The sequence below is a fragment of the Phyllostomus discolor genome, chromosome 8 (genome assembly GCF_004126475.2).
Source record: "Phyllostomus discolor isolate MPI-MPIP mPhyDis1 chromosome 8, mPhyDis1.pri.v3, whole genome shotgun sequence".
NCBI lineage: Eukaryota > Metazoa > Chordata > Mammalia > Chiroptera > Phyllostomidae > Phyllostomus > Phyllostomus discolor.
Window position 1 is genome coordinate 34,122,345 of NC_040910.2, and position 12,170 is coordinate 34,134,514.

General features: G+C 52.8%; 1 protein-coding gene across 1 annotated transcript in view; it reads left to right on the forward strand.

The window, feature by feature from the left end:
- The window catches only part of XKR6 (XK related 6), a 235,312-nt gene that overhangs the window by 201,723 nt on the left and 21,419 nt on the right, over positions 1-12,170 (forward strand). The window contains exon 2 of the mRNA XM_028521053.2: positions 8,584-8,780. Coding sequence (XP_028376854.1) covers positions 8,584-8,780 — 197 coding nt within the window. The remainder of the gene's footprint in view (positions 1-8,583; positions 8,781-12,170) is intronic.

Sequence of the window (12,170 nt, forward strand, 5' to 3'; positions counted from 1 at the left end):
ACACACCAGGGTTTGTAGTATGCATGTGTGTCTGTGTGCAGTGTTCGTGCGGCATGTGTTCCTGTAGGTGTCGCATGTGAATGTGATCATGTGTGTGTGTGTGAGAGAGAGACGGAGTGTGCACCACACCCCTAGGATAAGAGCAAAGATGCTAAGATGCCTCGAGGTGGCCTGGAGGCATGGCTAGTCATATTTAAATCAACAAAAATATAAAGGCATTTTTTAAAGCGGCAAAGAGCCCTTTAGGTGAATAACTGTATTATTAGTTTCAGAGAAAAATATGCCTGGCCTTTGGGGTCCACTTCCCTGGTCTTTCCATAAAGGGCTGGAGGGGTCAGAGTGCAGCCCCAGCTGTCGCTGCCCCCCAGGCCTGAGTGCTGTTGGCGGAGCAGCCTGGGCTTGGGAACCACAGCCCTGGATGGGCCGTGAGGGCCAGAGCGCTGCTGACAAGACCCAGCCCCATGGGGAGGGCAGGAGCTGTGTTGTGTGGCTTTGCTTCCACGCAGTGGCCAGGGCAGTGTCTGCAGATGACCAGGAGGAGGGAAAGTCCAAGGCCCAAGCAGAACCCTGCCTCCCTGCTGCCTCCCCAGGGCCTGTTCCGCGCTGTGGTTGCAGGTGAAATGCAGGATCTGCCATGGCCTCCAGCCAGCATATGCACCGCAGGTTTCTAGTGGCTTCCAGGGGTTGGCTCCCCTCCTTGACTGGCATGTGGCCTCTGGAGGGGCAGCCTTCCACAGTGCCACCGCTGGCCCCGCACCAGGAGACGTGCACCAGGAGAGGAAGGCAGGCCTGGCGTGTGTGGTAACTGAGCCAGAGTCCAATCTGGCAAGGCTGCTGCACCCCTGCTCCCTGTCTCAGGTTCCTCCCTCCCTCCTAGGGGGAGCTTGAAGGACCAAAGCCAGACTGGGGTCTTAGGCACCCTCAGAGGCGACCGCCACTCCCTGGGTGGGAGAGAAGAGCTCACAGAGTTGGGTTCCAAAAGAAGCCACCTACTAGGTGAGCGGTGAGAGCTGGAGATTGCTACGACCACCCTGCTCAAGCTGGCTCCCTAAGCAGACCGTACGATCCCCAGCCCCCACCCCAGCAGTCCCCCTCAATAGTTGTTTGGACCCAAGGGGGCATCTGGGATTGGGCTGTGGGGCCAGTGCTGCCTTAAATCCTGCAGCCCCTGCCCATCATTCCCTGTCCAGGCTCACACAGCCCCAGGGGTGGGTCATGTCCCACAGCCATTCCTCCTCTCCCACCCTGGAGCGTCAGCACCGAAGTCTTCTCCGCAGTGGCTAGTCCTGGGGGCCAGGCCCAGGTGAACTTCGATCAGGGGAGAAGGAGCAGGAAAGGGTGGCGAGGCAAGAAGTCTTGTTGCTTCTTTGCCCAGTCTCTTCCCGCCTTCCTTCTTGCTGAGTTGGCAGTTCTGAGAGTTCTGGATGTTTTTACTGGGTACAAGTTCTTTGTCAAATACGTGATTTGCTAATACTTTCTCCCAGTCTGTAGCTGGTTTGTTCATTCTCTCAACAACGTTGTTTATAGAGCAAAATGTTTAAATTTTGATGGAAGCCAATTCATCAGTTTTTTCTTTGATGAATATGCTTTTGCTGTCCTGATGCTCAGTCACAGAGATTTTCTCCTAAAAGTTTTATGGTTTCACACTTCAATCCGTGATATGTTTTAAGTTAGCCTGTGAATGACTAATTGTTCCCCCAGCATCTGTTGGAAAGACACCTTTTCTCCATTGAATTATCTTTGCACTGTGTCAGAAATCAGTTGACCGTGCACATGTGGTCCTGTTTCTAGACTCTGTATTCTCTCCCACTGATCTGTGTTTCTCTGTGTTTGCCGGCACCACGCTGTCTTAATTAATGTAGCTTTATAGTATGTTCTGAAATCTAACAGTGAGTTCTTTAAATTTTTTTTTCAAAATTGTTTTGTTGTTCTAGTTCCTGTGCCTTCCCATATAAATTTTAGAATTTGCTTGTCTGTATATGAAACAAAAATCCTGCTGGGTCTTTATTGAAATTTTGTTAAGTCCATTGATCAGCTTGGGGAGAATGGTCATTATATTGTCACTATATTGAGTCGTTCCGTCCATGAACGTGGCACATCTCTCTATCACTTAGATTTTATTCAGCGTCTTTTATTAGTGTTGTGTAGCTTTAAAGTATAAGTCCTACACAGTTCATTAATTTCTGAACTTATGTTGGTGCTACTAATTTAAATCTTATGTATTTTTATTTATTTTATTATTTTAAAGGATTTTATTTATTTTTAGAGAGAGAGGAAGGGAGAGAGAGAAAGATCAACGTGTGGTTGCCTCTCACATGCCCCCAACTGGGGACTTTGTCCAAAACCCAGCCATGTGCCCTGACTGGGAATCGAACCAGTGACCTTTTGGTTTGTAGGCCAGTGCTCAATCCACTGAACCACACCGGCCAGGGCAAATCTTATGTATTTTTAAAATTTTAATTTCCAATTGTTCATTAGTAGTCTATAGAAGTACATTTAATTTTTATATGCTGACCTTGTATCATGGGACTTTGCTAAACCTACTAATTGGTTCTATAAGCTTTTTTGTATATTCCTTGGGATTTTCTACTTAGACAATCATGTCATTTACAAATTAGGGACAGTTTTACTTCTTTCTTTGCAATCCGTGTATGCTTTCTTTTCCTAGCTTATCGCACTCTGGCACTTCTAGTATGGTGTTGAATAGGTGTGGTGAGAGTAGACATCCTTGCCTTGTTCCTGATCCTAAGAGGAAAGATTTTGGTTTTTTATTATTAAGTATGACATTAACTATAGGTTTTTGTAGATGCTCTTCCTCTATGTCAAGTTAAGAAAGTTCTCTTCTAATCCTAGTTTTCTGAGAGATCTTTAAAGTCATGAATGGATGTTGAATTCTGTGAAATGCATGCTTCTGCATCAGTTAATGTGATGTGTGATTTTTCATATTAATATTATTGATTATATTGAATATCAAACCCACTTTACACTCCCCAAATAAGTCCTATGCTGCATCATCCCTTCTGCATATCATTGGACTTGATGTATTAACATTTTATTGATGGTGTTTTACATCTATGTTTAAGAGGGGTATTGTCTGTGGTTTTATTTTCTTATATGATATCTGTCTGGTTTTGATATCACAGTAATGCTGGCCTCATAAAATTAATGGTGAAGTGTTCTTTCCTCTTTTATTTTTCTGGGAAAAAGAGTGTATAGAATTGGTGCTATTTTGACTTCACAGGTTTGGTAGGTGTTACTATTCTTCCTAAGGAGGATTCTCTAAGCTTCGGGCCCCACATCCCGGACTGAGCCCTATATGGGGCTTTAATGTGGGTAGTTCTCAGCAATCAGCATCTTCAACGTGCTGTTTCTGAGGATGTTATAGGAAGCAGCAGGGGATCGCAGGCCCACAGAGACAAACCGACTCAGCCCACCACCCCTGCAGACATCACTCGTTTCCCACCCCAGCCAGCGTCAGGCAGAGCTACTGCTGATTCCCAGAGGGGCAGCTCAGTGTGGGCAAGACCTCTCTGATGTGCCTGAACGATGACGGCCCATGTGACTTTGGGGAAATCACCCAACCTCTGTGAGCCTCCAGTGAGCCAAGGGGAAAAGGAGGTGACAAATGTTTTTCCCTCCAAGTGCTGGTATAACAACGAAAGTGTGCCCAGAGAGCTAGAGAGTTCTGGAGGCAGGTAAAGGGAGTTTTGAACAATTCCATGGTTCACAGATAAGGGGAGGAGATAGAATTGGGAGCAGAGTAAGCAGAGTGGGGTAAAGGGAAGAGGCAGAAAGCCCCCCAGAGGGGCAGAAATAGCTGTCGTCTGTGCCTTCCGGTCTCCCAGATATTCTCACAGTATGTCATTTGAGCCCCCTTATGCCCCTGCAACCCTCTAAGAGGGCATGATTGCATACATTCATCCTTACAACATGTCCTGGGGTCCTCATCTTGGCCAGGCATCTGCTAGGTGAGGGACTGGGGCTCAGAGAGGTTAAGAGGTGTTTCCCAGGTAGCACAGCCACTGACAGCACTGGACTAGAGGACTAGAGCCCTGGTGTTTTGGGTGGATTGTGCTTTTCCACTGAACCACTCTCAGAGACAAAGAGACTAGTGGTCCACCTCCGAGAGGCCTGTGGGAACGGTTGAGAGCACCGGCCCCCGCGCCAGAATGTGGGGCTGGAAGCCCTGCTCAACCCCTGAGCTGGGTAAATTCAGGCCAGGTTCCTACCTCGGTGATTTAGTTGCCCTCTATAAAATGAGGGCGATATTGCATCTGCCTCAACAGGTTGATGCAAGGACTAAATGAGTTAATAAATACAACATGCTCAGAGCAGTGCCTGGCACCTGTGAGCCCTGCACACAAACATCAGGTGCTCTTTATTTGTAAACATGCTAGACTATACTGTGGCTCTGCAGAGCCACCCACCTAAAGAAGGTGGGAGTTACAAAGCATCTGCAGAAGCTTGGAGATCCTCGGGTCTGCCCCCACAGCAGAAGGGGGAATAGTGCAGGCCCAGCCTCAGGGGGGACTTGCCCAAGGTCGTGCAGACGGACCCGGGACCAGCTTTGCTGAGTCCTTGCTCCATGGGGACACACTGACTCTCTGCTTTGAGACCCATGCATTTCATGATGCCATGCTCTTAAGAGAGACAGTGTGACAGGTGGTGACATGAGATGTGGGAACAAATCCAGGAGAGTTGAGTGTCTTTCCTTCTGGACCGCTTTCCTTGTGACTGTGAGCTTTCTGGAACCAGGGAGGGAGAGAGGTTGATGGTTTGGGGGAGCAGCCCCCACCTTGTGTCACCTTGTGTCCCTTCCATAGCGACTCAACACATCTGGCCTGCCACCTCCTGCCGGGAGAGGTTTCTGCAAAGGAAGGTGGTGTTGGGCCTCGGGAGGCTGCTTGCTGAGGATGAGATCACCTCCAGAGCTCCCTCCTGTGTGGCTTAGGGTCGGGTGCCACCTTGTGGCCATGGGCTAAGGCTGTCTTTGCAGAGGGGCTGAGGCTTAGTTTAGGCAGCTGGCTGGGTGTCCCAGACTGGGTCACTTAGACTCACTCTGGATTTCACACACACCCCTCAGTTGTGTGTCTACTGGGGACCCAAGGACTTAAGAAGGGAAGGTGACTTTTCAGGAGCCAAAAGGACAGAAAAGGTAGAAGGCAGTTGATCAGGAAATCCTAGGCTGGACTCCAGGGTGGGAGGCTGTGAGGGCTGCTGTTCTAGGAGGCGTGTTTTCCAGATTTGGTTTCAGACTTGAGCCTGGTGCACTCTGGGCTCCCAGCACCCATTCGTTTATCAGCACCAGAGGGAGAGGCTCTGGCTTTTCCCATTCCCACCTTTACTTATTCCTATACGCTGGGATCTCTCACAGAGAATATTTGAGGGTTGTTTCTCTGCTAGGCATTATAGTTGACTCAGCATGTTCTGGGCTCATTGCCTTCCATTGCCCTGGCCATGATGGGCAGAGGGGCTTGTGAGTTGGGGAAATGGGGGCTGGCGGGGCAGGTCAAGTGCTCCTTTGTCCCTGGTGGGGCAGACCTGGGTAAATCTGAGTGGTGGTGTCACTTGGCCTGGGTCCTGCATGCAGAAGCTTGGCTGCCACAAAACCATTTCTCCACCTTGGTGCACCTTGTGAGGCCAGGAGAAGAGTCGTCTGTGGTCTGAGAGCACCCCTGCAAGAGTATATACGTTTGTGATCTTGTCCCTGGGGAGTCTGGGGGCCACAGCATTGTGTGTCGCAGGTGTCCGTGTAGGTAGAGTTGAGTGTTGGATCGTGGACGCCACATGTGACCTGTGAGGCCGCTGGCCCCACAGCTCAGCAGGGCACATGGCTGTCCCGAGCGCTGGCACAGAACTTCCTGACTCGCAGCCCTGCCTCTGTCCCTGAGCCAGCACACCCCTGCCCCCCACTGCTCTGCCTGCCTGAGCCACTGCCGATGGGCTCCATCTGACCCTTCCTCCCACCCCAGTTCAGTCTGGCCTACCCAATCCCTCCCAGACTCCCCGTGACCTGTCTCCTTACAATGCGTCCTCCCTGTGCAGGTTTATTGTGGACATTGTCTCTTCCAGGTGGCCCTCTCCTTCAGGCCCCCAAATTCTGACACTGCTTTCCTCTCCTTTTTCAACTTCTCTTTCCTTCCCATCTCTCTCTCTCTCTCTCTCTCTCTCTCTCTCTCTCTCTGTTTTTTCCTGCATCCCTTCTCTGTGATGTATGTGCCTTTCTCTGTCCCCCTGTCTATCTCCCTCTCTGTCTCTCTCTGTTTCCCTGTCTCTCTCTCTCTCTCTGTGACCCTGTGGCTTTACAGGTAAGGCACATTAACCTCCTTGCCCTTTTCTGAGCGTCTTCCCTGGTCCCTTGACTTTGGGAACTTACAGACTGAGGCCGAGAGAGAGGCCGTGACTCATGGGAAGTGCCACAGCTAGTAAGTGACAGAGCCTGAAACAAAATGAGAATTTGGTGCTTCATTTCACTTCCAAGCCTCAGTTTCCCTGTTTGTTAAATGACAATAATCAGCCTGCCCCACAAGGCCTGGCAGGGACTCCAGGAGGTGAGGGGCCCGGGGCTCCTGCCCTTCCCTTCCCTACAGGGTCCCCACTGCTGTGCCGCCTCCCACCTTCCTGCCTTCAGTTCCTGGCAGGACTGTTTCTCCGCTCACTCCTGGGAGTGTGTCTGCAGCGAAATGAGGTGTCCTCCCAGCTCCTCTGTGCAGGCCTTTCAGAGAGGCAGTGCCCACAGGCCCTTCAGAACCCAGAGAGACAGCCTCAGCCCCCTCTGTCGGGTGTTGGATGGGTGCGCACAGTTGCCCGTGTGTTGGGTGCAGGTCCCAGGCAACAGTGTGCAGGGTTGCCTTGTGTCCCCAGCACACCCCAGGGGACCCTGGAGCAGCTGCCATCTGTGGCGGCCAGTCCACGATGAGCTCTCTGCAGGGAGACCCACCATTCCGGACATGGAGAAGAGCATCGCTCCGCAGGCTGAAGTTATTTGCGGATGTATATTTGGGCGACTTTGCTTCTAAAGCATGGGCTCCTGTAACATCAGTGCAAGTTTTCGGGCAGCGCCCCATCTCGCATTGCTTCAGGGGAAACACAGGGCTCCTCTCTGTGACCTGCTTTGTGATCCCTCCAAGAAGTTCGCTGCAGGCGGGAGAGTCGTCCTACCGGGGCTCCTCTGTCCTGAAAGGCAGGTGTCTTTCCTCTACAGCCATAGGCACTGGGGACACAGCATGGACACCAGACAGGCTCATGTGCTCCAGGGGAGACGGAAAAGACACGGAAAAGTGGGGAGAGAGAATGGGAGGTGAGGGGCAGGCAGGGCCCTGTGACCCAAGGTGGGAGGTGGCGATTTGATTCCAAGCATTATGGGAAGCTGTGGGGCCGATGAAAACAGGGGTTGACATGGTTGTGTTTATGATTTTCAAACAGCACCTTGGCTGCTGTGTGCAGAGCGAGTGGGTGGCTCTGGGGCCAGAGTGGGTGCCGGGGGACCAATGCAGAGGCTTGTGCTTTGATTTGGGGCAGGACGGATAGTGACAGGGACCAGGCTGGTGGTGGTGATGGGACAGAGAGAAGGGACCACTCAGCAGCCCCAGGTGGGCAGGTGACAATGCTCGAAGGCAGTGGGGATGACACAGGGTGTCAGCCTCTATGACTCAGGCTCAGCGTTGTAGAAGGCACAATGGTTACACTCCCTGGGATGGCCAGGGCCGCATGTGTGGGTCTGTCCTGTTGGCTGTGGTCCCCGGCTCATGGTTCATGTTCTTGATCCTAACTGAGCCACACAGCCAAGCCTTCTGAACTTGCCTTTTCCCTGGCACTGCTGGCTGCTCTGGCCCTGGCCAGCCTCAGAGATTGCTGGCCGACTTAGCACTTTGAATCCTCCCATTGGCTGGGCTTGGAGACAGCTCCCAAGAGTTCAGGTAAAAGGAGGCATGGAGTTTTCGTACTGGACACAAGATGTGTGCCCACCACTCTTGCTGCCTCCCTACTCTCCCCCACGCCGTACTCTGGGATGCTGTGGTTCTTTTCTCCATGTTCAAGTGTAACAAGGACATGGAGTTGGAGTAATTAGTACAAGGTTCCATTAGCAAATGACAAAGCTGGGATTTGAACCCAGAGCCCTTGTACTCTACCCGAACCTCTTTCCTTTGCCCTTGGTCCTCCCTGGTGCTCAGTGCACTGGTGTGATGGCGTCCTGGGCCAGGCTTACACCGAGGCTCGGGGCAGACTCTGTCTCCCTTGTGTTGAGGGGCTCAGGAGCTTTGGTGTCCAATGGCCTAGGGCCGGCTGCTGGTTGCTCCACCATCCAGCTGTGGATCCCTGGTTGTTGCCCATCTGTCCCATGTGAGAACTGCCCCTGCCTATTGCCTGGGATGCAGCCGGCCATGGTATTTAGTAGAAGCTCCACAAATGCTACCTCGAAGCCTTACCCTCATGTCTGTATCTGTGTCCATGGCTAGGAGGACCCCTCAGAGCAGAGGAGGAGACCCCAGCATAGGTGGCTGTGGTCTGGGGGGCAATGTGGCCCTCCCAGAGCCGCCACCCCCACCCACGCTCTCTGTTCTGCTCCGTCCCTCTCGGCAGGTATATCCGCACCATGTACCTGGGGATCCAGAGCCAGCGGCGGAAGGAACACCAGCGACGCTTCTACTGGGCTATGATGTACGAATATGCAGACGTCAACATGTTGCGCCTCCTCGAGACCTTCCTGGAGAGCGCCCCCCAACTGGTGCTACAGCTCTGCATAATGATCCAGAAGAACAGCGCCGAGACGCTGCCCTGTGAGTGCCCCGCCCCCAGGAGCCTGGGGGAATGACCTTCCTGTGGGCAGGGACAGGCCCTCCCACCCCACCTGGGGACTACCTGGTGGCCGCCTGCCTCCTGCACACTCAGTACCCAGCATCCTCTGTGGCTGTTGCCCATGCTGATCCCTGGTGCTCCGGATGCCCAGGCTCCTGTGCGGTGCTGACCTGGCTCTCACACTGAGAGGGCATGAGTGGCACAGGCATTTCTCGGACCCCTGGTGCAAACGTGCTCATTGCACACAGCCACTTTGTTCCACTGAGTGGAGCAGAGCCAGAGTCTCACGTGTCCCTGGGAGCAGCAGCACGGAGGGTCCTGGTCTCCCATTTGGGGGGACCAGCCCCTTTCCTTTGGTGCTGGCCTAAACTGAGGTGTTCACATGTGTTCAGGGTGGGGAAGGTGGCCTAGAGATAGCACGTGGCAAAAAGACTGAAGTGCGGTAGACAGCAGTTTCAGGCATGTTTAAGCATGGCTCTGGCTTCAGATCACAGCTTATGTAGACACTCCATTTATATAACAGGCTCAAGGAGCTCTGTTCTAGTTATATTGGGGGAGGGGGTCCAGAGCCTGGCACACTCTACCCACAGGCCTTCTCCCCGATCCTTGTCCCTGTGGCCCCAAATGGTCTCCAAGGAGCCCCAGAAGCCCCCAGAGCCCAGTCTGGACAGCACTAGTCTCTGCAGCAGCAGGGAGTCTGGCTTCTGGCTGTTCGGCTGCCCGAGAATGCCTCGTGAGGTTAGACGTCACCGGGCAAGGCAGAGTCCTGCACCAGGTCAGTGATAGTTGGAACAGCCCCGCTCTGCCAGCCTTGAGGGAGCCCTCAGGGGCCCAGTGACAGGTGTCCTTTCTGTTCATGAAGCCACCACATGCAGCCGCCTTCAGACCCCACCAGCTGCAGCTCCCAGGCCAGAGCACCTGCCCCAGGGGGCACATTTGCTGAGGGCTGCGGAGGGCTCCTGTCTGCCCCAACTGGGTCCTCCTTTTCCCAGCCCTGTTGCGGTCTGAGACCCCCATCTAAACTGCCCTTTGAGGTTTCAGCTTCAAATCTCCCACCCCACCACGTGGCTCAGGCTGCCAAGTTGTCTGTCCAACCTTTGGCCACATCCCAGCACCACACATAGACAGTGCAGGGGGCAGAATGACTCAGGGGGTGAGCTCCCAACAGGGCACTGGTCCCAGGCTGGGGTCCTGGGCCCCACTTATCTCCTGCTGTGATTTTGGACATTGCCCTTCCCCTTTTCAAGGCCTCCTATCCTCTTTGGTATCATGGGGAGGTGAGACTAACCCTTGATTTTTAGGGGGATGCAGTGATAGGATGCATGTAGAACACTTAACTGTTAAGCAAGATTTCCTGGGGAGATCGCCCACCGTCACCCCTCTTTGGCCCTGGGGGTCATCCCAGCACCAGCCTTTTTGTTGAGTGTGTCTGTTTCATGACGGTTTCTCAGATTATAAACACAGAGATGACGTCCCTGGATGTGAAATCCCCGGGGGAGGAAACTCAAGGGGCAGCCGATGTGGCTTCCTCTTGACCGGGGAGCCCAGAGGGGCCAAGGTCAGTGAGGGTGAAGAGGCCACTTGGGTGTGTGCCCCAGCAGCAGGCACTGCGGGGCAGAGCTGCAGTGACGAGGGTCATGTGCAGCTCTGGAGCTGCACCCCCCGGCCCTTCCGGCCCTTCCTCCCTCACACCCCTCTTTTTGTGTACAGCTCCAGGTCGGGTGAGCATTTCCTCACATTTGTGTGCTGTGTGGAACAGGTGTTTCTCAACATGGGTGTTCGTGGTTAAATACATTTGGGAACTGCTGGGCGAAACTAAGGTCGGCGGCAGTCTTTGTTGTTGGTTGTAGATCCCCAAGACGAGGTTGGGGTCTGTGGCAGTAGCAGGGTTAATGGGAAGGCAGGGAACCTGCTGTCGCCGAGCCCAGGGGCTTGGCACTGTGCTCTCACGTAACTCCTACCTTGTCTGCTCATCACCGTACCCTTCCGTCATGACAATAGCTGCCTTCCCTCTCTTTGCCCATAAAAAGTTGCATGACATGAATGCGCTTTGAAGAACATCAGTTGAAGTATCAGAAATTGGAGGAGGGGAGAGAAAGTCTGTGAGCCTGAAGGGGACCAGGTGGAAGGGCTTTCCAGTCATGTGAGAGCAGGGCGTGTGTGGGGCAAACTGGAAAGAGGGGGCCAGCTGCCGCCCTGCTACTGGGTAGCTGTGGGACACGGGGCAGTTAACCGAGCCTTTCTGTTCCTTCGTTTTCTCCTTTCTGAAGTGAGGATAATATTAGTCTAACCTACTGCAAGAGGTTGTTATGAGCATTTAATGACATGACAAATGTCGAGGGCCTTGTACAACATCTGGCTGTTTGGTCGGTGGCGGTGGTGATGGTAGAGACTTCACTGTAGATCCACGTTCTGCATTGGACTGCAAGCTTTGCTGGTGAGACCCATGACTGACTGGCCTTGCTTGGGCTGGCCTTTGGCTGACCACTGTGTACCATTAATGCTAATAGATGGTTAGAAAGGTCACTGTCACTTTAGCAGATGCGTTTCCCATTGATCTCCCCCAAAGCCAGCCTCCCCCACTTTGGCCATCTGTCCACCTTCTAGTCCTCACTCACCGCTGGGTTCACAGGAGTCAGCCTGCAGGGGGGGGTTTGTATCCCATTTCCCCATACATTCAGATTCAAGTGGAAATTATAACTAATACTAATAATCCATACAAATATTATGCTACAGTCATTTGGGCATTTCAGCAGGGTCTTCCTTAAATCTGATGTGTGGATATTTTAAATAAAGGTGAACATAGAGCTGTAAGAGAACCTGTGCTGATGCACCATTCACACTGGTAGCGAGCCGCGGGTCTGCCGGAAGCCCTGCCAGCACCCAGGGCTGCGACAGAGTTTGGACAGCAGTCCAGAAGAGCGGAAAGTCAGATGGAGCTGCACGCAAGTGCCGCCTTCGCCATTTACTGCCTTTATGACACAGGGCAAGTTAACTTCCCCACAGGGTGTCTTTGTGTGTAAAGTGGGCAAATAATACCTTCGGAATTGTTGCAGAGGTCTTGTGAGCTACATGCTTGCCTCTCCGGCACCTTGCCTGGCATATTATAGGTGTTTGGTACAGTCTGCCATTCCACAAAGATTCATTAAATCAGATGCCCTGTCACGTGATGAGGGCAACAGGGAGCATAACAAACTCGGTCCATGCCCTCAGGCATTTCCTATCTCTGGGGAAACAGATGAAACCATTAGACGCAACATGTGGTAAGTGCCTTGGAGCAAGCAAATACGTGCTGGGACCGAAGTCCACAGGTGGGGGCTGGACATAGGCTGCTCTGAGCAGGAAGGGCAGAGGAAGCCTCTCTAGCCAAC